Genomic DNA, 24,468 nt, shown 5'->3' on the forward strand with positions numbered 1-24,468 from the left:
AAGAAAACCAAGGAAAATATCTACACAATGAACACTTCTTATAGGCATTGAATTCTTTGTTATGCATTTAGTGACTCTAACTGCTCTTTCGTCGGCACCATGGATGCAAATATTCATTTGGCTGTGAAAACCTTTCTAAACTTTTCTCAATATTTCACAAGATATAGCTTATGTACACACTGTATTCAAACTATTTGGAGGAGTTTGTTGAAAATTCAGCATCCTTATTCTATTTGTAAAAATTAGATAATAAAAATATTCACCTCTCTAATATGTTGTGAGGACTACATGAGATAATACAATGCAATTCACCAAGCACAAAATCTGAAACATGTTAAATCCTCAAAAAGTGGAAATCAAAAGTGTATTTTACATTTCTTTTTTTTAAATTTATTTTCAGTTATGCCTTATACACAGTCTTGCACATTGTGGATGCTTGACAAGTAGAGTTTATTTTAGTTATCAGAGGATGATGCTGGGTGAAATTCAAATCACAGATGAGTGAATATAGGCACAGATGTAAACTGGAAGCAGATATAAATTCCTTACATTGCACTCAAGCTGTGTAAGAAGGTGTTAATGTTTTCTTCGACAAATATTTATCGAACACCTATAATGGATGAATCACAGCTCAAGGGATACTTCAGGGAACAAAATATGCCAAAATCCCTATGCTAATAAGGATACTATTAGTGCAGGGGTGTCCAAACTGCGGCCCGCGGGCCGACTGCGGCCCGCAATCCATTGTTAATTGGCCCGCAGCAAATTCCAAAAATATATTTAGTTTACTTAAATAAACCAGGTGAGGCAATACGTACTTCACCTCGAGTGAGTGGCCCGGCTGTTTGTGTATTTTACCGCATATGGCCCTTGGTGAAAACCGTTGAAAAAAGTTTGGACACCCCTGTATCAGTGTATTATATGGTATGTTAAGAAGATACATGCACACACAAATACACACACACACACACATTTCTTTAGTTAGTCACACTTATAGTTAGCACTTGAAATATGGAAAAATGACAGCATCAATGACATTTTATATACCTTAAATTAATAACAGAAACAGGTATCCAGTGCTTAATATGCATCAGTCTCAACATGTTTTATTCATAACAAACCTAATAACATATTAGGAGTCATACCCTAGGTATCAGTAGTACCTACATTTTACAAATGAACAGACAGCTGGAAAATTAATTACATAAATTGCCCAGAGCTAGTACAGAAATTGTACAGAACCAGTAAGCTGTATAGCAAGAACCAAAACCAGGTGCTCTGGCTCTTAGCCCCTCTCTCTCTCTCTCTCTCTCTCTCTCTCTCTCTCTCTCTCTCTCTCTCTCTCTCTCTCTCTCTGCTATACCATTGTTAGTAAAGTTAAATACTGTACACTCAATTTCCATTGATCATCTCTTGTTAGATAGACATTTTCAAATCATTTCCCTCCCTCACAACTGATTTCTTTTTTTTGCAGAAAATGCACACACTAAAAGACTTGACCTTTTATTTTTTAATGTAAATTTATCCTTCATCTAAATGTTTGTCTTGTGTTTTTTTGTTTTTTAATCCCCAGTTTGCCAATTTCTGCCATCTTGAGTGCTGCTTTTGTCTGTCTCACTATATTAATCTTAACTTCTTCTCTTCCTCTTTGTACACCGAAGGCAGTGCTTTAAGACCTGGCCTCTACTTCTGTTTGTATTTACCTTTCTCTAGGCTTCATTGCAACATTTTAATATCATCATAACTACTCATATTAAAGTAAATTTATATAGAGTGAGCTTTTGTAAGTAGAACTTGGAGTTAGGATAGCATTGCAGAACCTGTGTTTTACTTTTATGAAATTTTTCAAGGATCATACATTTATATTTGTAGATATACTCAACATTATATCCCCAAAATATGTATATGATTATATACACATTCATATGTTATATGTGATTATATATGTATATATATACATTTATTAGTAAATATCCTGCAAATGACATTTTCTTACTAGTGATGGTAAAATAAAATGGAATAATTACCATTGATGGGGATGTCTATTGATTGAAAAAAGAGATTCTCCAACAAGCAAAGAGGAAACAAGCCAGAAATGAAAAGCAAGATGATGACATTCAAAAGAGAGATGGTATCATATAATGAAATTCACAATAACCATTTACTTCACGTTATTTTTCTTGAGATTATATTTGTGCATGTGTAGTAGCTTCAATATAATCCAAGCTTCCTATAATCCAATATAGTTGAGATCCAGGAGAAAATGAGACCATTATGGAAGTCCCCCTTAGAGAACAACAAGAGCCAGAGACAGCAATTAAGAAAATGGTCACTTTGTCTAGACACCAAGAGCAAGAAGAAAGTCCTTCATGGATTTCAATGTGGTGGCATTTATCAGTGTAATGCTTAGTGCACATGATTAAACTTCTGTTCTGACAATCTTAGGGTGAAGCTGCCATCAAGAAGGATGGCGGGCATTCCTAGCTTACATGCTGAAAAGTGCTGGGATAAAGTGAGCAGCAAACTAGCATCAGTCATAATTTTTCATGAAATAAATTATTTGGGGAATTTGGAAAAGGACACATTTACATTGGCAATTACATATCAATACCATGCCACGTTGAAATTAATTAACTAGTAAAAGACTTAGTAAATCTTTTCTTTTAGTTTTAGTGGTAGCTCATGTCATTTGGTATGATTCCTTACATATTTAGATTTTGTTTTGAAGTCTTAAATAAAACAGACTTTTCAGAAGTGTATTCAAATTTGAGTATGGCTAAATATCCCGTAAGAAAATAAAAACTATCCAAAATTATCAGGAAAACTTCTAAAATAGTGATGTATGCCACCATGTACATATGTAGTGAATTATCACATCACAACTACTGTATACAGAGATATTGATACAGATATGGATTCTGATTTACTTAGTAAAATATTACCTATTTTGTAAAACAGTGGCTTAAAATATTTGGGGGATCACAGCATCTTTGTTAAACTTATGAATACAATAATACCTCTCTCCAAAAAAAAACATCCATACCCACATACGCACCAAATGTTGCATATAATTGTAGTAGTTTCATGGATGTTTCTGAAATCCCATCCATGGAACCAAACTTTACTGCTCCTGCATTAGAAAATTTGGTAACAATATATCTTTTTATCTTTATAACATTTGATGCAAATTTAAGTTTTAAAATGTTAATCTTTATGATATCTTAATGCAAATTTAACTCAGGTGTCATGAAAGAAACCTGTTTGAAGGGTTAAAGAATTTTTTAAAATAGGGGATCTTCTTTCCGTTGTACTAAACTTTCTGATCTGTATTTTTTTGTGGTCCTTTTGCTTCCTGTTCAAAATTAATGTCTTTCAGGAAGATTTGCTGGTTACTCCAAAACTAATCTCATTCTCTATTTGCTTTGCTTACATTCGGTAAATGTTGTGAATTAAATATACTTAGTTTTGTTCTGTAAACATGTGTGACCACAACCAGAGTGTCTTAAAAGCAAGTGTGTGTGTGTGTGTGTGTGTGTGTGTGTGTGTGTGTGTGTGAAGGGGGTGCTTTTCTAGTAGAAAATACAAAAGAAGGTGTGAGTTCAGTAGTTTTTCAGATTGACAGATGATGACAGGAAGAACTGTTCGGAGAAAATGAACAAAGAGCCAGATGGAATTTTCTGAGAGAGCAGCAAAAATTTTAAAATGCAGTTTAATTAGATTACCGATAGATTAATGTAGAAGAAAACAGCATTTGCTGAAGCTGGAAATCTGAGATATGATAAACCTTTTGACTCTTTTTTAAAGGCTATGAAATTCTAAGCTAAGAAATGTTTCCCTTCATAGTTTGTGCAATTCTGAACACCATTCATGGATTCTGCATCCTTGTGTCTTCATAGTGCTATTACTGCTAAAAATAAAATTCCTTCTTATCTTATAATTCCTTCTTATTTTGGAAAGAGAAAAAGAACAGATTTCTTTGTGTTTTTGTAACAGTTCTGGCTGGGGTAATATTCTAAGATTCTGAATATTCTGTCCTTATAGCATTTGCTTGTGTTGCCATATTTAACTTCTACAATTTGTCTGGCATTAGATGTTAGAACTCAAGCCCCATAGCTATTTTGTTTTCCAAATTAAATGCCGTATGAATCCTGTAACGTAGAACCTCCAAGTGAGAGTTCTCTTTGCCTTTCCTAGCTTTATCAATTTTTCTTCTACAAATTGAGAAATGAATGCTTTTTTGAGTCTATGAGCTGTACCAATTGAATGTGATTTAGGAAAACAGATGAAAGGAAGGCAGCAGTTGACTGCAGGTAATCAATATCATAAAAACATTAGTGGCTAAACAGTTTTGTTCCTCCACTGCTGTCTCCTAAATTCAATACCTCTATTTTATGATTCTCCACTGATTATACATATTTATAAGTGAAATTCTTTAATGAATGATTTTGAATTCTACCACTATTTATCAAATAGGTGGATCAGAATAATCCCAGGATGCAGGGCGTCAGAATTATATTATCCAACATGGAAATGTGTTTGCTGAGAAGACTGCAGTGCTCCCTCCTCAGTAGGACCATCTTAGTTGCCATGACCACAGACTGGCCATACTGCTTTGCCTTCAAGTTATTGTGAGCCTGTGGGTATCTGGGGACCCCAATTCTTGTAAAATCAGTGTAAAAGTCTAGTACATGCTTTATAGCCATTAGAAACATCTTTGCAAAAATTATTTTTATTAAAATGAGGTAAACAAAGTTAGATACCAATTCACATATATTAATGAGGGCAGACTTATTACACAGCATGACAGAATACATCTCTATTTTGTTGTTCTTTTAAAAGAGGTTATTTTCTCTATTTATTTTTCTAATTTATGTCACATCAAAATGCCCAAGGTGTATTCAGTTCAGTAATAACACATCTCTCCATTCTTTATGGTTTCATATTTGGAATAAATAAGTAAATATAAAATAGATTTGGAATGAATAAAGGTACAAGAAAAGAAAAGTTAACGAAGAATAATAGCAAGTTAAATAACAAATAAAATGCCTAAATGTATTGCTTTCCCCATTACCAATACAACACTAACATTTTTAAATGTGTTATTTGATATAGCCTCATGCAATTCTGTGAAATAGGCAAAATTATTACACTCATTTTGTAGATGAGAAGACTGAAGTCTAGTGTCAGGGTTTAAACATAGGCAGTTTGATTCAGAAGCCCATTTGTTAATCACTGCACATCATGTGTATAGCATATAGCTTTTTAATTGTAATATAGTTGGTTTTATTATACTTTTTTCTCTCTTTTAGGCTTTGATAAGCTATCAATGCCTTACTCTTTTGTTATTCAGATATCAGAGCTTAAGCCAGTGAACGGAAATTGGGGAAAGGAGCTTATGAAAGAGAGTGGGAAAAATAATACAGAAAGAGTTTATGTAGCCTCAACCAGAACATTGAAAAAGAAAAAGAAGGAATTTGAAACATGAATAGCAGTCACTCACTCAGGAATTCAAATTGAATAGTTTGTAGAAAATACAACAAAATGTGGACTTAATTCCTTACATTTCTTACTGATCAAGGACATAATTCTGATGGTGATAGTTTGAGGACTGTCTCTTAGTATAGAACAGAGCAGAGCTAAATAATCTGATGTGTGAATTAGACAAGTAACCTAGCTTTACCAGCTCCTTGAATGAGCCACTTGTCTTAACCAGTCCCAATAGGAAAAGAGAATGCTCCTTAGTTTTCAGAGGGTGTTAAATAGGTGTGGAAATTTTCATTTTCATTTTGTTTCAGGAGCCAAGAATAACATTTGTTCATATATGGTAGGTTTTACTTTGGAAATAGATTATACATTTTAGAAGGCAGTTTAAACTACTAGTAAAGATAAGTGACAAAAACTTAACAAGAAAACAGTTTGCTAAGGGATAGCTTGACACATTAAGAAATGGATTCCAGATGCATCTTATATATGGAAAAGGCTTTTGTGTAATAGAATCATGGTTACCATCTGCAAGTAAATTCAATTTATAGTTTATATTTACTAACTGGAAATTTCTAGAATCCCCAGAGTAACTTAAAATTTAAATGCTAAATATCACCTATAAACTTCACCTCTAAATCCTGAAGGAATATGGTAGCTTGTCAGAATTTTACGTCATCCATGTAGACTCTTGCTTCAGAGGTGGTGTCACACCCTTCATGTAGGACTGGGCCTAGGAGAAATGAATCAGTCATCGCCACATGCTCTAAGCTCAAGGTATATGGATCTACTTGACATTTCCAGAAAGTATCAGCTTGTTCATTCCAACATCTTCTTATACCTGTTTCTTCCTTTATCTGAATCACCTTCTCTCTTGCCCTCCTTCCTTCCATTTGATTATTTTGTGAGCTCTTTTCTTCCTTTACAATCCTTAAAAATGCCTTTAAAATCTGTTCAAAACACAAAGTATTGGTTTCTCTCTGAAGCTGTTTCATGATCTCAGTCTTACCTAGGAACAACAGATTGCTGTCCTCTACATTACCCATAGTAGGTGGGGGAAATGCTAAAGATTTTAAGCAAGAGTAACAAGGCATGCAAAGACTCTGATGGTGGGAAGACCTTAACACATAAGGAATGAAAAGAAGGCCATGTAGCTATCAGTGGTAGAGGAGTAAAGGAGAAGTAGAGTAAAACTAGGTGGGATAAATAGCTAGGACTCAGGTCATAGAGTCTGCGTTTGGATTTTATTCTGAGTGCCGTGGCAAGCTATGAATGTGTTTAAGCAGGGGCGTGTTTTAAAGCATTATTTTGTTTTGAATTATATACAGTCAGGAGTAGAATGGGGAACCATTTGTCATAGTCCTGATGAGCTGATGAGTCTGGACCAAGGCTGTAGCAGTTGATGTAACGTTTAACAGCTACATTTGAGATCTTGTTTTTCTGGTGATTTGGATATGGTGAGGATAAGAATGAGGGAAAGGAAAGAATAGGAGGTGATGTCTAGATTTTCTGGCTTAAGTAACTGAGTAGAAGTACCACCACTTCTGAAATATGTAAGAAACTGAGCCAGGTGGGAAGTTGTTTGGGAAGGACAGGTTTGAAGGGAATCAAGAATCCTGTTTGGCATGTTAAGTTTTAGATGCATGTAAGACATCCAAGTGTAGATGTGGACATGTGAATCTGGATCTCAGAGGAGCAAATTGAGTTGGAAATAAAAATTGGGAAGCCATTCTGCCAATAGATGATCCCTGAAACTATAACAATGAAGGTCACCAGGAAAGAGGCTATAGAAAGAGACAAGAATAGACTCAAAGTCTTAGATCTGGAGAACATTAACATTTACATGTTGGGTAGAAGAAAAGGAACCAGAAAAGGAAAGAGAAAGACCAACAGAAAAACGAGCAATGAGGAAATGAAGATATCATGTATAGGCAACTCTTTTGAAAAATTTGGCTATAAACCAGAGCAGACAAAGTGATGGGAGATGGAGCTGAGAATGTGGAATCAAGTATTTTTTATTTTTTTTTAGTATGAAAAATACTAAGTGAAACATACTTCCATGATCATAGTAGAGATAAAAGGGGAAGACTAATAATTCAAGAGAGAGAGAAATTAAAGGCAATCCTGGAGAAGGTAGGAGTGGATGTGATATAAATCAGAGTAGAAGAGGGATACTTGCTCAGATGTGTTAGAAGAAAATAAAAATTGGGTGGTGTACTGGGTTGAATAGTGTTCTCTAAAAATTCATGTCTAACTGGAACCTCGGAATGTGACTTTATTTGGAAACAGGGTCTTTGCGGATGTAATCGGTTAAGATGAGGTCATACTGCATAAAGATAGCCTTAATCCAATAACTGGTATTCTTATGAAAAGAGAAAACATGGACACAGAGACTGGGAAACAGGAGAATACCACATAAAAAACAGGCAGACATTAGAGTGATGCATCTACAAGCCAAGATATACCAATGATTTCTGGCAACGATCAGAAGCTAGGAAGAGTCATGGAACAGATTGTCCCTCAGATACCATAGGCTGACGTGAGATGCAGGATGAGATCACTCACTGCACCGAGAGGTTCTGGGAACCGAGAGACCAAGGTTTGGAAGGATTGTCAATCTGGATACTAAAATCATCAAACATACAATAGCACTGGTGAAGAGAGTAATAGTGAGCCATTCTCTTCAAAAATTTAGAGGAGTGTCCTGGGAGTATGGGAAAGATGATGGAAACAAGGAGAGGTGTTAATGAGTGTACATTCAAAACTGGGTGTTTTCTAGTGGAGGAGGCTAAATTAGCCAAGCAGTTGCAATGAGGTCGTGGAAGACACCTATGTACCTCTAAATCCTTTGATACAAAACAGTATAGAAGATAAAAACTGCCCCCAACCTAAAAGGTCTACAGGAGAAGCAGTGTCCTCACTGAGGAGGCAGGTTTCAGACAGAGTGAGAACGTGAAGGGAACTTACACAGGTGAGGTTGAGCATAAAAATTATATTAAGTCAGTATTCTCCAGAGAAGCTGAACTAATAAGCTATTTGGAGATATAAATAAGAGGAGATGTACTATAGGAATTGGCTCAGGTGGTTTTGGAGGCTGAGAAGTTCCATGATCTGCTGTCTCCAAGAGGGAGAACCAAGAAAGCTGGAGGTGTGATTCAGTTTCAATCCAAAGGCCTAAGTATTGTAGGCCAACAGTGAAAGCCCCAGTCTGCATCTGAAAGCTTGAGAACTCTGGGTATATAGAAATTGAGACCTTGTTCTGATCTTTACTAAAATCAAAGTCACAAGGACAGTAGAGCACAAAGAAGCTCATTTTATCGGGGCTAAAAATGCTGGAGTTGGTTTTATGGGACGCTAAAATTGTAAAAATAGAAACATCTGGGATGGTATTTTGCGGTTTAGGAGTATAAAAGGTTGAAGGACCCCCAAGATGTGAAAGAGAGAAACCATAAAAATGCTTTATTTTGGCAACATATGGCTTAGCAGGTCAGTGACATGCATGAAAGAAAATCTGATGGTAGGGTGATTATAATGCTAGAGATAGGTAGAAAACCGAGAGAGGGAGATATCGCAAGGCAATTGTAATCATTGTAGTTAGGACCTGATGTGAATTAGGCAGAGATAACAGGAGCAAAAAAGAGGGCACACCTGCAAGAAACATTTTAGAATTAGAATTAACAAGACAAGGGGCCAGATTACACACGCAAAGCAAAAGAGAAAAGGATGGTGAAAAAGTATGATTGGTTTTCTGTGAGGATAGTCTAGTGAGAAACACAGAACCCAGAGCTAGGTTTACATGGAAGGATGGTAGTCATTTGGTTTTAAATGTTGAAGTGCTATTGTGAGAGCAGCGGTAAGCTGCCCAACAGACACTTGAAATTTGTGGTTTGGAAGAGGTTTACACATGTAGATTTAGGAGTCTACTTTTTAAGGAGTGAAAAGAGACAGAAGAGCCAGGCTAAGGGACCAAGAAGGAAGAGTCAGGGAGCGGTTTTCTGGGAGTCCTACAAAGTCCCTCCAACTCACAGATTGTATAATGTCAGATGTAAGGGAAACTGGGAAAGCATGTTATATGAAAATTATGACAGTTTATTTATAACAAAAATATTTGTAATACCATTTAAATAAAACACTTGTAGACACCTGAGCTCATTCAGTTCACACTAGTTAGAAAGTATTTTCATTTCCTTTTGTAGATGAGGGAACTAAGAGAATTGAAGAGACAAAAATCCCATAGTTCATGAATGGAAAGTAGAATTCAAACTCAAGTGATCTGAGGTATCTATAAAATCCTGGGTTCTTTTTAACAGGTCATGAAACACTGTAGAGAATCTGGGAAAAATAAAAGCCAGAGTCCTTATAATGGCCTGTCAGGTCCTAGTGATTTTTTTTTTTCCAATGCGCCTTTACCTCTCTGACCTTGTATCTCCTACTATTCACCCCTCAAACACTCCTATCCAGTTCACTGTCCTCTTTGCTGTTCCTTGAACATGCTAGACATTATTCTACTTGAGGGACTTTGCACCCATCATTCCTTTCTCAAATGTTCTTCCCCAGAATTCTCTCACCTCCTTCAAGCCTTTCCTCTACTGTCACCTTCTAAATGAGTTCTGTCACCATCCTCTTATTTCATACTACAATATGCCTTTTAACATATCTTATAACAAACCAATGTATAAAGAATATTTTTTGTTGTGTATTTATTGTGCTACAAAGTAAGCTCCAGGTAGATGGCATGGATTTTTACCAGTTTGCACAAGATTGTATTCCAAGCACCTAGAACAATCTCTGACACACAATCAGAGCTCAACAAAAATTAGTTGAATCTATGACTTGGAGAAAGCTACCTTTGTTATATGTTTGGAGCAGAAGACAGACTGCAGTGGGTTCCACCATAAATACTGGTGAGAGATGGGCAGAGGGAGAGGTGGTGAAGCTAGGCCATCCTCCTGAGAAATGTGGTGGTGAAGAAAGAAAGGAGATCAGATAATGGCTCACGAGGAAGAAGCAGAGTCAAGGAGAAGTTTTATCCTTCCCTGTACATGAGGAAGACCTGTGCATGCTTGGAAGTTTAAGGAATCTGTGTAAGAGAAGGATGAATATGGAGGGAAGAAAATTACAGAACTGTCTATATGGTAAAAGAAACTTTATCTAGACCACTCCCATCACTCAGGAGCATTTCTTACAGTCATGACAATCCAAAGCAAAGGCAGATGGTACCAGAGTGTCTGCTTCTGACAACTTGGGCTCCATGTTGAGAACATTATAGATACGAAAGCATTCAGCCAGAGGGTGTGCTGTTGCCTTTAAGCACCATGCAACATCTGAGATGTAAAATTAGGAGTTGAGAAATCCAACAGAGAAACCAGAATACTACGTACATCTCATCGTTTAGACAGATCTTCTGAAAATGAGACCAGAGAAATGTGACTCATCTCAGTAGCCAATACATACAAATGGAGATGCCCCACACGGGTAGCGGGGCACCTTCCTGTGTGGCGTGTGGGGTTGCAGTAGGCTCTTGGAAGTGCAATATACTTCGCTAATAGGCTTTCAGACTTTCTCTGTCAAAATGCAGACTTCTGTTCACTTCTTTAGGGTGATCACGGAGACACTTGTTGATCCAGGGATAATGGCCTTCAGTTATAGTGAAAGTTCATATGTGATCGATCCCTTCATCCCTGGGCATGTAATAGCCACAGCCCCTCCCCTGGGTCTAAAGAAAGTGCGTCACCCATTGAGGAGGATTTGGTTGCAGCAAATCTGTGGACAGTATCTTGTGCATGATGACACCACGGAAAAAGCAGTTCCCTCGATCTCTGCAGTCATTTGCCTGATGGTGCCCGTTATGAATGGACAGCCTTTACACATAGTTCATACAACTCTCTCCTTTGGATCCTGTGTTCCAACTTCTTTTGGGCAGATGGGACTGTCTGAAAATTGTGACCTTGATTTTAAAAAGTTAAATTGAACGTTTTGAGATCTATTGGTCATCCATAAAAAGAAATTACACATCTTTATTGAACACTTAATTCTTGTCAGGTCCTATGTTCATTGCTTTTCCTGGATTATCTAATTTCATGCTCAAGCAGCCCCGTGAAATATGTATCACTGTCATCTTCCTTTTACAGATTAAAAAACTGAGGCTTAGGCACATTAAGTAATTTGCTCAAGACACAATTAGTTGGCTATAGAACTAGCACTTCAACCCTCTGTCTGGCTTTAGAACTCACGCTCTCAACCAGGCACTGTAACTTCATTTGAAGTCTAGACGTCTTATCTCTTTGGCATAGGACGAGAAAGATTTACGCTCCCTTACGCTCTACCATAGAGAAGTTTCACTCTTGAATTACTACTGTGTTTCCCCGAAAATAAGACCTAGCCGGACAATCAGCTCTAATGCATCTTTTGGAGCAAAAATTCATATAAGACTGGGTCTTATAATAATTAAGATAATATAATACAATATATAATATAAAATACTGGTCATGTCTAATTTTGTATCACTTTTTTATACAGCAGCAGATTATATAAGGGCTTTGTTATTTAGGTTTAAGCATCTGGAGTAATCGTATATGGCAGGATATTAACACCTGTGATATGAGTAATAATAACACTTGGCTGTGAATAACCATATTGTTTACTGACATAAGAGTAATTTTGAATTTGTGGTAGGGTAAAAATATATATACGTGTGTGTGTGTGTGAGTATGTATGTGTGTGTGTGTATATATATATATATATATATATATATATATATATTCAGACCAGGTGAATTAACATCAAATGGTTGAAAGCTAACTGGTCAAATCAGTAATTTATTTGAAACTGTGAATTGGCGAAAAGAGCAGTCTTTCCCATCAACAGTGTTAATGCAGTAACATTAGTGTTGCTACAAATTAGATAAGCAACTTTTTATGTCCCCGCCATGTATCAGGAAGCGGGAAATGAGGAGGTAATTCTGATTCCTAGGCAAACTCTGTGATGATTTTGCAGAAATTTATAGCACCTTGTTTTTAGAATTTGTGTTTTTGATAACAAATTCATGTCAGTAGATTATGCTTTACTTGGTAGGCAGTATTTTAATTAATTTTTAAATTTTACCTCTAGCTCTAAGTGAATTATTCCAAAGTGGGCCCCGAATGACTGTTTTCTGATATTAGCTGATGGGTTGTAATGCGTGCACACCCTATGGTGGTTTTTACATTTTCCTGCGTTTTGAGCAATGTTACTTTAACCATTACTTGTTAACCTTTTTCTTTATTTAGTACTTTTTAACCAAGTGATGTCCTTTATGGCCTCCCTATGTTTTCATCGTTTTCCAATTGATTTTTTATTTTATATCTTATAAGCATCTTCTTCATGAAGAAAATATAAAATACGTATAGAGGTATGACTTGGTATTTCTGCAAAGTGTATTAATGTAAATATCTGAGAACCATTTTTTTGATAATAATTTGGAACTTTATTGCACCATTGACCATCTTTGCAGAAATACATAATAGTTTTCCCTTAGTTTGACTATTTATTGTTTGCAAAGCGAGAATGGGCATAATCAACTGCAATTCTTCAACATCAATGACTGGAGATCATTTTTAATGAGTTCTTCCTTGCTATCAATTTTTAAAGCTAATATTTTTTTATCTGTAGATTTCTGAAACTATGTTCTTTACCACCATCAATGAGACACCGTGACCATGATTCAAACTAGCTGTGGCCCCAAAAGGAAAGCTGTACTTTGGTGGCGTCACAGAGATGGCAAGGAGGAAGCTGGGGATGATACAGAGCCGATGATCCTATTTATTGTGAGTTACTATGTGCTAACAGCTTTACTTACCTCATTTCTCATAGCCATTACACAATGGTGTTAGCCAATTCTGTCTTCCATTTTACAAACGAGGAAACTGTAGTCTAGTCAGGTTGCTCAAGATCATTCAGGTGTGAAGCTCCAGGTGGAGTTCAAGCCTGAGGTGGTATCCCTTTGTGGTTTAAACCACGGCACAAGAGGGTCTCCCAGTTACACAGTGAAACGGCCTCCATGGTCGTTCCCACATTTCTGAGTTCCTTCCCACATTCCTGAGTCATGGGTGATGTGTTCCCACCAAGGCTTTGGCAATCAGGGTTCAAAGTGGGTGGGCAGCTTTTCTTTAAAAAACTCTCTAGCATTACCCATTTTAAAAGTCCCCCTTTTCTTTCACATATGTACTAGCATTATTGCCATTTTCTCTCTGCCTCTTTATAGTTCTGTGGAATGAACTTAAACAAAAAGCCACTACCCGTAACCTTTTTTTTTTTTTAATTTTTTTTAACATTATGATATACCCTGATGTGAGAATAGGAGACACCATCACTTTATTTGAGTCTCTTTAGAAAAAAATCCAATAGCGAATGGATTCAATCTTATTTCACTTTGTAGGAGAAAAACAATCCATTTGTATTACTCAGTGATGAATCTAATGACAAAATCTAGATCGAGCCAGATCTGTATTTTGTTAACATTTTTATTACTACATGCTCCCAATACAACAAACAGCATCAGTAGTGTACACTTTGATAAAAAGGACTTTTTAGCTTAGTAGAAAAGGAAGCTTGAAGATCGGAAATATAACGAATATATACATCCTTTATGGGAGGTGTATGTGTTTGACCATCTTTCTCTACATTCCCCTGTGGACCAGATGCATACACATGCAAGCAAACTAGAGAGAAATCAATCTGGTGAAATTTGGGGAAGGGGGAAATGACTTCTACTCGGGGCTCAGAGATTGTTTTATGATGTGGAATTCACCTAATTCATTTGACTTTCCAAACCCTTGCACAAAGTAGCAGCGATTCCTTAAGAGGTATAGAGTCAATAGGTGAAGCTGTTTACCATGATTACAATGCAAAAGTCCTTGCACATTCTGTGCTTTGAAAGGTTAACATATCTACATTTTAGTTTGTATAATACATTTTTAAACAGTTCAGGAACTGACCTTAAAAATAGTATGCTGACAACACTTTTTCTTTGAAGTATAATTCATAAGGTACATATCTCTTGCACATACTTAAAAAAAATGTTTCTAATTCACTATTTCATAAAAAGCTAGCTGAATCCATACTATTTTATATTTCACTGAAGGCGAACAAGTCACCAACTTTTTTATCAATCACTTTAAAAATGTAAATGGTTTGCATGACACCAAATTTGTTCAAATTTTAGCTCTTTGATTTGGAGGTTGTAGTTTGCTTAAATTTCTCCTCTAGGCACAGAACAAAGCATGCATCTCTAATTATGTCTCTCTAGTTTACCAAAATATGTCATTGATATTAGCGTAAATATTTAGTACATAAAAATACTATCAAGAAAAAAATCAACTTTTAATAAATATCTTCAGTTCTGAATTTTATATACAAGTACTTTACATCTACTCCCTGGAGAGAGCATTTCTGGCTTCACTGTGAGTAAGGTGACCACTGACATAAATTACTAGCACATTATTGCAGTCAGATGCATTGTGGTTGTGAACATTTGGATATGAACCATGCAGAAAATAAATATCGCAACCATTGACAAATGCTTTCTTGAACCTGCTTCCAAAGCCCTATTATACTTGAGTGTCAATTCTAATTTAATGATGTTTTTCTCAGCTACCAACATATGAATTATCTCAAGACATTTTTCCTTTGTTATTATTACAGTACATTGAGTATAGAGTTTTTGTATGTGTCAACAATGGGAAATAAAAACCAACATAAGAAGAGAGGACGCTTGAATGGTGCCCACTGAGATCCTGGTAAGAGGAGTTTCAGTTTTTTCTTGCACAGGCTCCTTTACTGGTCTCTGTTCCCTGTGACCACAAGTAGAGTAAGACACAAATCCCATTCCTTTATATGAAAGGATGGAATGTAACAGGTAAGCTGAAATCTGTGTGTCTACATCTTATTTTTTTTTCTTTTTCTATAATTTAGGTATCACATTGTTGATTAAACCGTATAACAAAACTCTTTGTGTTGTCAGTAGCTGCAATTCTAACTTCTTCTATGTAATATTCTGCTTTGAAAAATCAACCCATAGAATGTCAAATAAGGCAATACTCAATGACAGGCACCTAGAACATCCAGAAATGTAATATAGTAAACAATCATTTGAGAACACATCTCTTAAAATAATACTGATTTCTGCAATATACAGTATTTACACAACAGCTGCAAATTTGCTCATACAATATTTCTAATATAGATAAATAGGCATATAAGTCTACGAATTCTTTGCTCCATTTCTGAAATATTTTGTTAAGGTGTAAACAGTTGGCATTCTCTTTTTATTTTTACTATAACTTTTTTAAAACAAAAAATCAGCTGATATGCACAATTGGTTCCAGTCCCTTTTCTATTTAGAGAGTGACCAATATACTCAACAACTTACTTTCCTTCTGTGAATAATCTTTGGTGCTTTCTTCCAATGAGTTCTGATAAATGAGTCAATGCAGAACAACAACAAAAAGGATGAAAGCAACTAGAAAAGTGAACCAGCACTTTTTTTTCTTCCACTTACAGGTAAAATGAGTTGACAATCTATGGAGGTTTCCACTTTAAACAAGCTGTATGCACCACGGAGAGAGAGAGCTTGTCCAGGTATTCCTCTGATTCTAGCCTTTTAGGTTCACTTTCTCATCTTTCCAAGGTAGATGATCTTACCGGACGTCTCTTGTCAATAATCTTTTCATCTTTCTTTGAGGTTCTTGCCAGAGAAGAAGCACCTAATGAATCACTGACTGCAAAGAAGGGGGCAGCAGCCATTTGTGAAGATGAATTGAGGTGGCCACTCTTGGTGGCAGGGGAGACCAGTCTCACAGTCTTATTTCCTGCTTGCTGAGATCTCCTCTGGGGTAAGTTAGCACCATCAGGTTTACTGTTTGACCTGAAAGCAGCATATGCATTTGGACCTCCCACTGAAGAGATCCTACTCAAGGATTTCTTCTTTTCAGCAGGGGTCTCTGAATAGTAAGGAACCAAAGATGTAGGCATTACTAGAGATCCAGGGAGGTCACTAGGGTTAAAGATAGCATCATCATGAGTTTCAGCAGCTTCTGGAAGGTATGGTGGTGGCAGGGTGCTACTGCGCTTACTACACGACTCACAACATAACTTGTTATAACCTGGTATGGAACAGTATCTCGCCAGCACCTCCATTTGACAGAATATGGATTTATCTCCCAAACATGGCTCATCTGTGAAAATTAAAGAAAAAAATAATAATAAATCTAAACATAAAATATAAGAAGACATTAAACTTGTTTATGAATATAAAATGATATAAGGAAAATCTGACATTGAAGGGAGTTCTCCACATGAGCCTTTGCATTAAAAATATCAGCATTAGGATGAATTCACTGAAAGAAGTAATTCTTTAAATGCAAAGCACTTGGGTTGACCACCATTTTACTATCTCCATCAGGAGACTTCAGATCCAGGTATTTTTTTCTTCCTGCTAGAAACATATATCTGATTTTTAAATGAGAAAATAGGATTAATTTTACCACAAATATTTTTAGAATGTAAAGGAATATATATATATATATATACATATATATATGTATATATATATATGTGTATATATATATATACATATATATATATATGGCATTTCTGTCTTCCTAATAGAGTAGCCTCTATATTAAATTTAAATTTAAAAATGAAGATAAGATCTTGATTAGAATAATATTCTCTAGAGTGAATGCAATAATTTCACATTTACTCATAAGAAAGTTGCCACACTTTACTCAAATTTGCACTTTGAAATAACAAATAACCTGAGAATATTCAATAGTAAACATGAAACTGTTGGTTAACTTTCATAACCTGGTATCACTTTATGTTTAAATAATACTAAAAGCAGCACTCATAAAGCATTTGATACATGTGTGTATGCACTATTTTTATTATTTTAAAAATTTATTGAATACAGGTTATAAGAATTAGATGTCAAAAAGTTCAAATATTACATATTTTCAGTCATTCCAGGGATATCCTAGGTGGATCCCGTGCACATAGTGCAACACAGAAATATTGATCCCCTATCTAATTAATAAATGCAAAGAATCATAAATTGTAGCATTTATATACTGTAATCACTTTAAATTACAATGTATTATTGGGAAATACTAAATTGCTAGGTAAGGACCTGCCATATAACTTGCCAAAGAAATTGAAGAATCTTTTTCTGAAGTATGAAAAAAAAAGAAAAAAAAAAAGAAGGGTCAGTTGACAAGGCCAATTGAGGGCTAAAAACTATTACCTATTAATTATTACCTCTTATTATGAGAATTACAATACAATGCCTCTTCCAAAATTGTGGAATGACTTGTATTTGCCTGGTGTCAGTTTACAGATCTATTGTATAGTATGATGTGTTTGAGTATTTCATATTAGCTAAGGTAATCAGCTAATTATGTTATGAATGTCTGAGCGTCACATTGATGGGTTTCACCTCAAATATCAATTCCACATCATATCCAAATGAGTTTTTCTATGCCTCTATCTTAAAATAAGGAAATTAATGTCTTCTTCCTCTGTGTTTAAGTCTCTAGGATGGAAGGACCTTACTGACCCTGTACACTCTTTTCCCTCTGATCCGGCACCATCACCCTTGTTCTGTGGTCCAGCTCAAAGTGCTCTATTTTTTCTGAGTTAAAGGAGGCCACATGAGCATCTCCTGTGTCTAAGTGTGAGCAGCTCGGCATTGCCAGGACCAGTTCACAGCCTGGGTCTAATTATGGCCAGAATATGCTTCTGTATGGAGGAGGAAAAGGGATGAAAAGAAACAAGTAAGCAAAAGAGTACATTCGGTTTGTGGTAATTTGCCTCGGAATATCTGGGAAGGACTCAACAGCTACAGTAAATAGTACAATCAAAATGAGGCCTAGAAAAGGTTCACATAACAAAAATCGTTAAAATTCAGAAAGCTTTTTCAGCCTTCTCACTCTATGCCCAGATCATCATAAGAAGTTCAGGAAAAAGGTTTTTACACATGGTTTCAAAGGCCATTTGATTCCAACTGCAGTTAGAGACAGATGGAAGTAGTATTTATTTCACTGATGTATGGTAGAAATATGTGGCCTTGTAGAACTCCTAGAATTGGCTTGTGGACCTACATTTCAGAGTAAGAGAACAGCTAAAAGAATAGGGAATCACTAACATAGTCATGTACTCTCATTTGCACCTCTGTTTTACAATAAAATCTTTTCCTTTTTGCTAAAGGAAGAGAATCAAGCAAATTCTTGCTGACAATTAGGCATATTTGCAGAAATATAAAGCACTATCAGCTATTTAGATCAATAAAACTCACACAAAGTGTTTAGCCTCCTGGTGGTAATGCCTACATAAGAATAAAATATTAGGGCAACTAAACTTTATAGCTTCTGAGTAAAGTTTGTTCTTTTGGCTTTGACTTGTGTTTTAAACTTTCAAATATACTTTCCAGAGAAAAATGATTATCTGTCCTTTGTCTCCCCCTCATGGTCATACTCGTTCATGCCACCACACATTTCAAATGAAAACGTACAATGAAATAATTCACAAGGTTTAAAAAACTTGAACCCTGAAATTTCCTCAAAAAATTAGACATTTGATAAATTATCACCTTGCCAATTTTCTTGAAAAAAGAAAATAAAATTTAGCAGATATCAATATTCAATCGATGGCTTACTTAAAGTGTTTGTAAGTCAATAAAAATGGCAACTTCTTCAGTCCCAAGTGTGGCAGAACAGTAGGCACAGACTTAGGAAAACTGAATTTAAGAGGAAGCTTGTGGTGGGGGACATGGGGAGGGTAAAGAAAGGCCAGAAGGGACAGAATGTCTGAGACTGGAAAGAGAGAATGAGAGGCAGACACATGTGGGAGAGAAAGAGGGAAACAGAGTTGGGGAGAGAGAAGAGGAAAAAGAAGACAAGAAGAAAAGGCAGCAGGTGTGGAGCAAGGCCAGACTGACACAGAATGTGAGAGAGAGAGGAGAGAGCAACATGGCAATACAAAATGAGGCAGAGAGGACACAGACAGATGTAAATAGAGCCAGCACGGAAAAGGAGGAAGGAGACAGTGACAGAAACTGAAACCATCCAATATAAATTTTGTTTCACAGCAGCACATTGATGTCTATTTTTAAATAAAATCACTCTGCTTTTGCAGTACAGCCAGAGAGTAGGTTAGGCAAATCTTTGCATTTGTGCAAGGTGTCTATTCTGAAATCCCCCTGGGGAAGTGAGCATATATGGATGGACAGCTGTTGGAAATGGCATTTTGAAGAGCATTTATCATCCACGCGTCTAAACTGAATTAATTTCAGTAAAACATTTCAAAACCTTCTGCAGTATGATGCTTTTACAATGGGAGGTTATAAAGAAAATCATAGAGAAAAAATATATAGCTTTTCTAGAAGCTACATATACATGACACAGGCCTTACCCCAGCACTGCTGCCTAAGAGGAACTGTGGGAGAGGCTGCAGTGGTTAGCTAGGATAAGTCCCTTGGTTGGGACATGGCTTCAAACACCGTTCTTAAGACTTGTTGAGGCTAATTTTTAAGGCTGTTTTCCTGTGGCTGTTTTTCGATAAGCAAATAGAAATTCTAGGACTTGTCCTAAAAGGAAATTCTGCTTTTTGAGGCTTAAAAACCATTGTCAGAGCACTGAAACCAATAGTGCCACACCTACCATTACAGGGAGGCAGCTGACAAGCTCTGACGGACTCGGGCTTTTCTCCTTCGCAGTGGTCTCCAGCCCTGCAGAGCACCTGTCTCACTTCCGTCCCTTCACCGCAGGTTACGGAACACTACAGAAACAAAGGCTGCCATTACAGACGTGTTTTGCACCAAGACAGCTTTCTTCCTCTCCCCATTCACGCACACATACACGCACAGCTCTGGAGTCCTTTCTCTGTGGTTGTGGTATTACACAGTGGTTTGGAGACAGATAATCCCAGGTGGATACTCTGGCCCCATCCCTTACCAGCCTAGGCACGTGGCTTTTCCCTTGAAAGCTGGGATAATGACCCTTGCCTCGCAGGATTGTTGTAGAACTGAATGAAGGCCAAGGAGACAGTAGTAAGCATTTGATATGAAAGAAGCTCTTAGTATTATAATCTTAATACCTACATAGTTCCGAACAAGAGTAGGGGTGCCTGTTTGCAGGGAGCCAATTATGGCAGTGACCTTCCCATTCTTTCACCTTGCTTACAGATGACAGAATTTACTGACGTGCTATGTTGGTTAATTCCACCTCTTTGGAACTACTTTTATACTAGTCCCATAAAGTCTTTAATGAAGGAGCCAAGTGCTCTCAAACTAAGCCCAGAAATGATTCTGCTATTGTTCTAGGTAGGAGCTACAAAGGAGGAGCCCTTGTTCTAAGCCTCTGAGGGAACAGAACATGAGTCATCTTCGCGGTCTGTGCATGAAACTTTCACTTGCCCGTCCTTCCATCTTGGGTGGGCTCCCCACTTCCTCCTCCATTCTCTATCTGCATTTTGATGCCCTTTCTCCTATAAGTTCTTTGCCTATGACCCTATGATTCCTCATTATGAGTTTTTAGGAATACCAAAGACACGAGGTTAATTCAGGCTCCTCAACACTGAGTCGGCCAGTCACCAAGCAAACACCACTTGCACAGGCACCAGCTGGGGACTGGGGAAGCAAAGCACACGGCTTTGGAGAAGTAGGTGGACTAGTGGTAAGCACAGGCTGAAGGAAAGGAGGTACAAAACTTGGCCATGAACACTACACTAGCATAGGTGTCTCTGCCTTGGGGACGCAGGGGAAGGACGTGGGAAAGGCATCTTCTGGAAGGTGGTATTTTGGACTGTGGAGACGAGCCTTGGTCACTAAGAGGGAGATGGTTAGATAGGAGGATGGGGAAGGGCCAGCCCACCAAAAGGTAGGAGGCTCCAACCACCATGGTCTTTTCTGAACAGTGAGTCGTTCACTCAAACTGGGTCTAGGAGTTAGAATAAAGAACAAATAACAAGAGTCAGCATGGGACTTCTTGTGATCATTTTGCAATATATACAAATATTGAATTGTTACATTGTGTACCTAAAACTAACAGGAAGTTCTATCAATTATAACTCAATTTAAAAAAGAAAAGTTATCATGGTGCACATGGGGCAGGGTACTGCATTCAGTGTTAGTCGTTTGTATTTCATCCTGTAGGAACAGTGAATTCAACAAAGACATTAGACAGAGGATCAGTCACCTTTAGACTCCACTGTGTCACAAAACACCCAAACATCGTTTGCCCCATCAATGAATGTTAAATGTAAACACTTCTTTAAAATATCGCTTTTTCCTAACATCTCCAGGTGCTTAATGATTAAAATGTATATGAGTTTCTCAATTCACACAAAGCCTAGCTGGTATTTCAGCCAAATTAAAACATGCTTCACATGCTTACACACACACATGCATACAGAATTCAGACACCCACCTCGTTCCAGGGCCCCGTTTTCCACTGGGCCGGGCAGGGTACTCTGTTACAAGGTCGGCGGCTCTCAGGTCGCTCACCCACGCAGTACTTGCTGTGTACGGAGCGGTTGGAGCCATCATGGAGTGGCTGAAGGCAGCGTACGGTGCGGAGCTGATAGCCGGAACTCCCACAGGTTTTGGTACAGTGCTCCCACTCTTCCGCTACCCAGCTGTGGGTGTGGGGATTAAGATCCCACAGTTATTGGGATGTAGAGCATGCAAACCTAGTCTTTTCTGCTCTCTGAGTGATGTGCCACCCAGTGGGGCACACTGCAATTCAGGAAGCACTTTCAGAAAGATGGATGCATCACACAATTAAGGAGTTTTAGAACTTGCTAACAATAGGCCTGGCACTTCTATTTTTAATGGCTTAGTATCTTTCTGCCTCCCACTGACTCTGTAACCTTCTCCTTTCCTAAAGGATGATCACCAGAGTGTTTCTGAAACTCATCTTAAGGTTATCCAGTTAGGTTTAGGCATGATGGTAGTTTTCAAAAATTACACCAACTCACTCTCAGCCATATTGCCTAACATCTGACAGGAAATCAAAAAAGGAATCCATCTGACGTGTGCAACTGATTTGGAAGCTGCAGCTTTTCCATGAAATCAGGAGTTTACTCATGTTTTAATACTTTGAGATGACCATTTCATTTCCACAGTTGCTGCCATGAAGCCTACATGAAATATCTATCCTGTTTGGAAAATTCAGGTCTTCATATTAACCCTTAGTGGGTCTGACAGAAAGGTAGAGGTAGTGTGCATCAGGGCTAGAATGCACCTGATAGAAATATTTCCAAAAATATATTTAAAAAAAGATTTCCCATGGTACATTTCCAAATCCTAGTGTCGATGTCAATGAACCCAGAACTCTGCAAATCAGCTGTGGATAAATATTATGGGCAGTTCTCCATTACACGTGGTTACCAGGTCCCAACGAGCTGTCACCATTGATTCCATCTACTTAAGCTGTCAGAATGTAATCAAGGCATACTATTTATCCTTCCAAAAGTTACTTTTCTTCTGCAATTTCTTTTTCTTCCTGTATATCTGGGGTACCAAAATATAACCATGCTTAAATTTCAGCAGTTTTTAGTATTCACAGTGTAAGATTACTCTAGCTTGTAGAATGTACTGTGGCAACTAAGAAATTGTATTCAATTTTGAAGGCCTTAATAGTGACTCTCATTTGAAGACAGATATTATGTGAGAAGTACACATTTTATAGTCATAGACATTTCTGGTTACCTTATTCACTCGTGAAATTTCTAGAATGACAACAAAGGATAAAAAGGGCATAAACCCACAAAGGCAAGGAAAAAAAAAACTGAAAAGGAGCCACCAGAAGATAATTTTGGAAGCTAGAAAGCCGTTGAACATACAGTTACTAATTCAGCAGACCTAAGAAGGATACAGTTTAAGTCTGCAGCAGGAGCTGAGAAACAAACCAACTTGACGCAGAACTTCAGAAATACACAGGAATTGTGGCCTCATGAAAGTGTGGGTGATGGCAGGGCTGTAACTGGGGGGACTGACAGAAAACCTGTTTGGAGGCAGTTAGATCTCCTGATCTTTAACCCCACTAGGTGATTTTTCCACCTCCAACCCAGAAGAAGACTTGAGATTCATTCTCTGAAGAAAGTGAAACAGACTTTTAAGTTGTGGACAGGAGACAGAGTCAAGAGACAACAGAGAAAGAGATCATAGTGAAAACAAGGGGTTATGTAAAAATGTACATATGGAGATGAGATGACCCTAGTTGCCTACACATATACAACTTCCAGAAATGCTGTTAAATAAGCTTATACTCCCTCAGCAGGAGATAATTTCTAGTTTATGCAAACTTATCATTTCATTAGAAAAGCCCTAAATATATAGATAACTTAGGGTCTTTCAATGAAATAGCTCAGCCAGCTTATCCTACAGTGAAGCCCACCAGCAAACAAATCTTCACCGTAAAGCAAGCTTCTAGTCAGCCTGTTTAACACTGCATTCTTGTGTATGCATGAAAAACCAATGCTCACCAGACACAGAAAGCCTTTAACATAAATGATGGAGGTAGGGAAAAAGAAGAAAAGAACTCAAAAGATATAATGCAGGAAAGAGAAAATAATCTTTACTATCCTAAAAATGGATAAAAGAATATATTACACCTGTGAAATAAGAATCCAAAGACTTGCAAAAGGAAAATTTGAGGAACAAGGAAAATTTGAGGAACAAAGCAGAGTTTTTCGATATTAAAGCTTTTGAATACTAACAACATATAGCAAAAATGAAAAATGAAGCAAGTGAAACAATAAACAATAGGAGAAAAGAAAATTAGATCTGTTCAGGAAGCATAACTACAAATATCCCAGAAAGAAAAAACACTGGAGAAAAAAGACATTTTTCAAAGAAAAAATATAAGAAAGTCTCCCAGAGATAAAAGTATTGGTTTCATGTTTTAAAAAGTCTACGAGTGCACAGCATGATGGATGAGAGAAGATGAGCAC

At 37.1% G+C, this 24,468-nt stretch overlaps 1 protein-coding gene across 1 annotated transcript in view; it reads right to left on the reverse strand.

Moving 5' to 3' along the window:
* Positions 1–13,966: 13,966 nt before the first annotated feature.
* The window catches only part of ADAMTS3 (ADAM metallopeptidase with thrombospondin type 1 motif 3), a 253,456-nt gene continuing 242,954 nt past the window's right edge, over positions 13,967–24,468 (reverse strand). Inside the window, 3 exon segments of the mRNA XM_033106796.1 lie at positions 13,967–16,694; positions 20,175–20,292; positions 21,942–22,149. Coding sequence (XP_032962687.1) covers positions 16,135–16,694; positions 20,175–20,292; positions 21,942–22,149 — 886 coding nt within the window. The 3' untranslated portion in view covers positions 13,967–16,134.

Source organism: Rhinolophus ferrumequinum, chromosome 5 (assembly GCF_004115265.2).
Source record: "Rhinolophus ferrumequinum isolate MPI-CBG mRhiFer1 chromosome 5, mRhiFer1_v1.p, whole genome shotgun sequence".
NCBI lineage: Eukaryota > Metazoa > Chordata > Mammalia > Chiroptera > Rhinolophidae > Rhinolophus > Rhinolophus ferrumequinum.